Source organism: Anopheles aquasalis, chromosome X (assembly GCF_943734665.1).
Source record: "Anopheles aquasalis chromosome X, idAnoAquaMG_Q_19, whole genome shotgun sequence".
Taxonomy (NCBI): domain Eukaryota; kingdom Metazoa; phylum Arthropoda; class Insecta; order Diptera; family Culicidae; genus Anopheles; species Anopheles aquasalis.
In genome coordinates this window covers 5,391,670-5,394,169 of record NC_064876.1, presented here as the reverse complement: position 1 = coordinate 5,394,169, position 2,500 = coordinate 5,391,670, and the positions used below count along the sequence as shown (strand labels likewise).

General features: G+C 58.6%; 1 protein-coding gene across 2 annotated transcripts in view; it reads left to right on the top strand.

Annotated features, from left to right (window-relative positions):
- Positions 1-2,500, top strand: part of LOC126569564 (transmembrane protein 94) — an 8,182-nt gene that overhangs the window by 3,897 nt on the left and 1,785 nt on the right. For both annotated transcript variants that reach the window (XM_050226763.1, XM_050226754.1), the window contains exons 5-6: positions 403-499; positions 582-2,500. The exon at positions 582-2,500 is cut by the window's right edge and continues 744 nt beyond it. In XM_050226763.1, coding sequence (XP_050082720.1) covers positions 403-499; positions 582-2,500 — 2,016 coding nt within the window. The remainder of the gene's footprint in view (positions 1-402; positions 500-581) is intronic.

Here is a 2,500-nt window from a genome sequence, read left to right as displayed (position 1 = left end):
ACTGCTTGCTCCTCGATCCGCTCCTCTGTTTGAGCTAGCATACTCTTACTGTGGGTGCTTTTCACGTGGATGCGTTATACTGTACGTTTGATGATTTAGATAACATAGGCATTAATGTCTTCTGAGAGTGTCGCGGCTCGCTAATGCCACGCCATACGAAACAGAATGTCAACACCAAAGACCAGCTCGCTCAGTACTCGCCTACTGACGATTCGATTGCGAATGCTACTTACCTTCCCCCCCCCCCCCCCCCCCCGCCGCCAAACCACTCCGGCCAATAATTATCACTCGCCATGGATGTACGATCGAATGATGATGCCTTCGACGTGTGTGCGCGTTTGTTTCATTTGTGACGCCTCAAACCACCCTTACTACAGTCCTCGTTACCTTTTCTTGCCGTAGCCGTTGTTTATGCGAGCTGGCCAAGCAAATCGGGTTTTCGCCACAAGCGCGCGACATCTTTCAGCTCGAGGGCCAAATCTCCAGCTATCGACACCTGGTATGTAGAAATTTTGCTGTGATCGAATCACACTAAACCTAGACAACTGACCTGTGTTCCGGTCTCCTCTCACCCCTCACAGCAACCGGATGTGGTGCGGCGGGACATCCGGTTCGCCCGTTCGCTGCAGCTGGCGACGAAGGTGAAGGTGCCGTTCCCGCACTCGCTGTCGGTAGTGATGCGCGAGATCAACAACGGTTCGCTGCAGCTGCTGACGCAGGGTACGGCGGATATCGTGCTGGACTGCTGCGATGACTACTGGGACGGGCACGACCTGCAGCCACTGACGGAAAAGGAGCGCAAGCGAGCACAGGACTTCTACCAGCGGTCCGCCCTCACCGCATACTGTACTGCGTTCGCGTACCGACCATTGCGCCACGGTATCAGTGGGGCACTGTCCGGTGGACCACAGGGGAACGTCGCCTATCTGGAGCTACCACCGGAGAGCAAGCACAGGCGGGACCTGTACCAGACACGCGAACGGTGCAGCGGTCTGGTCGAAGGGACCGCTACAAGTGCGGCCCTGAGTGGCTACTGTGCCGATCCGGCGCCGATGGCATCGATGACCGCCGGCAAGGGAGGTCGGGAGGGTGGGCTCATCCCGGACACGTGTGCTGGTCCCGGTCTCGGTGCGGGAGCGGCCGAGATGCTGATAAACCCGACGATACCGCCAGTGGTACCGGGACTGACGAGCCACCACTCCATCTCGACCGACTCACTGCTGTTCAACGATTCGCGCGACGATGACATCTCGGACGTGGAAGGGTGTTACCGGATGCAGTGCCACCAGGTGTTTATCGGCATGGTGACTATGCAGTACCAGGCGCAGACCGACATCGTGCAGCTGATCGAGCGGCTGGAACGGGCGTGCATCCGATTCGTGCACTTCAGCAAAGAGAACGAGCTCCGATCGCGCGTGTTCTCTGAAAAGATGGGACTCGAGAGTGGTTGGAACTGCCACATCTCGCTGCTGAGTGACGGTGCCGATACGCGCGCCTCCTCACCGACCAAACAGCATGCGGCTGCCGCACCGGCACCCGCACCCGCACCAGCACCGTCTCCTGTGCGTAGCCCTGCCACGGGTCCGCTGTTCGATGATCACAGTAATGGCTGTACGGTGGGCAGCCGGCTGCTGAGTTCGTCGGCACCGGGAGCGATCTCACATTCAAACAGCCTGGCAGGCCCGGCCGGCATTCGCCTCCATCAACCAAACCTCACAAGCAACAGCCACAGTAGCAGCAGCAGTAGTAGCAGCAACAGCAGCAGCAACAACAACAACAATAGCAATAGCAACAGCAATATTAATAGCAACAACAACAACAACAACAACAACAACGGTATCAGCAGGAGAAACAGCTGCAGGAGTAACATCAGTGTGCACGGTTCGCAAGAACTGATGTCGGTGGTACGCCACCCGTCGACCGATTCGGCCATCGATGGGGGCGACCGTGGTGATGCTGTGGGTCGGATAGGGGGCGGTGGAGGTGGGCTGAGCGCGAATGGTCACTCCCGTTCGCTCAGCTGCCTGAGCGATAGTACCGAGCAGAGCGCACCGATCAACTTCGACATGTCGAACCGTGCCAAGCTGCCGCGTGGCATTGAGAACATCCGGCCGCACCTGGAGAGTGTGGACAACGTGCCGCTGCTGGTGTCACTATTCACCGACTGTTCGGCCGAGGCGACACGCGAAATGCTCAACATCATGCAGCAGTACGGCGAGATCGTGGTCTGTCTCGGCTCCTCCGCCTCGAACTCCAACTCGGAAATCTTCCTGCAGGGTGACTGCTCGATCGCGGTGGAACCGCTGTACCCGCAGGTGTGCCAAGAGTTCCCGTCCTACAGCGAGGCCAACATCTATGGCAACCGGTTGCGGGTGCCGGGAGCGGACGACACCGGTCACACCAGCACCAACACTACCGTATCGCCGGTCTACCTCAGTCGGTTGCTGAATGCGATCCCGTGTTCGATCGCCACCTGCCGGGATGATCCGATCTCGATTGT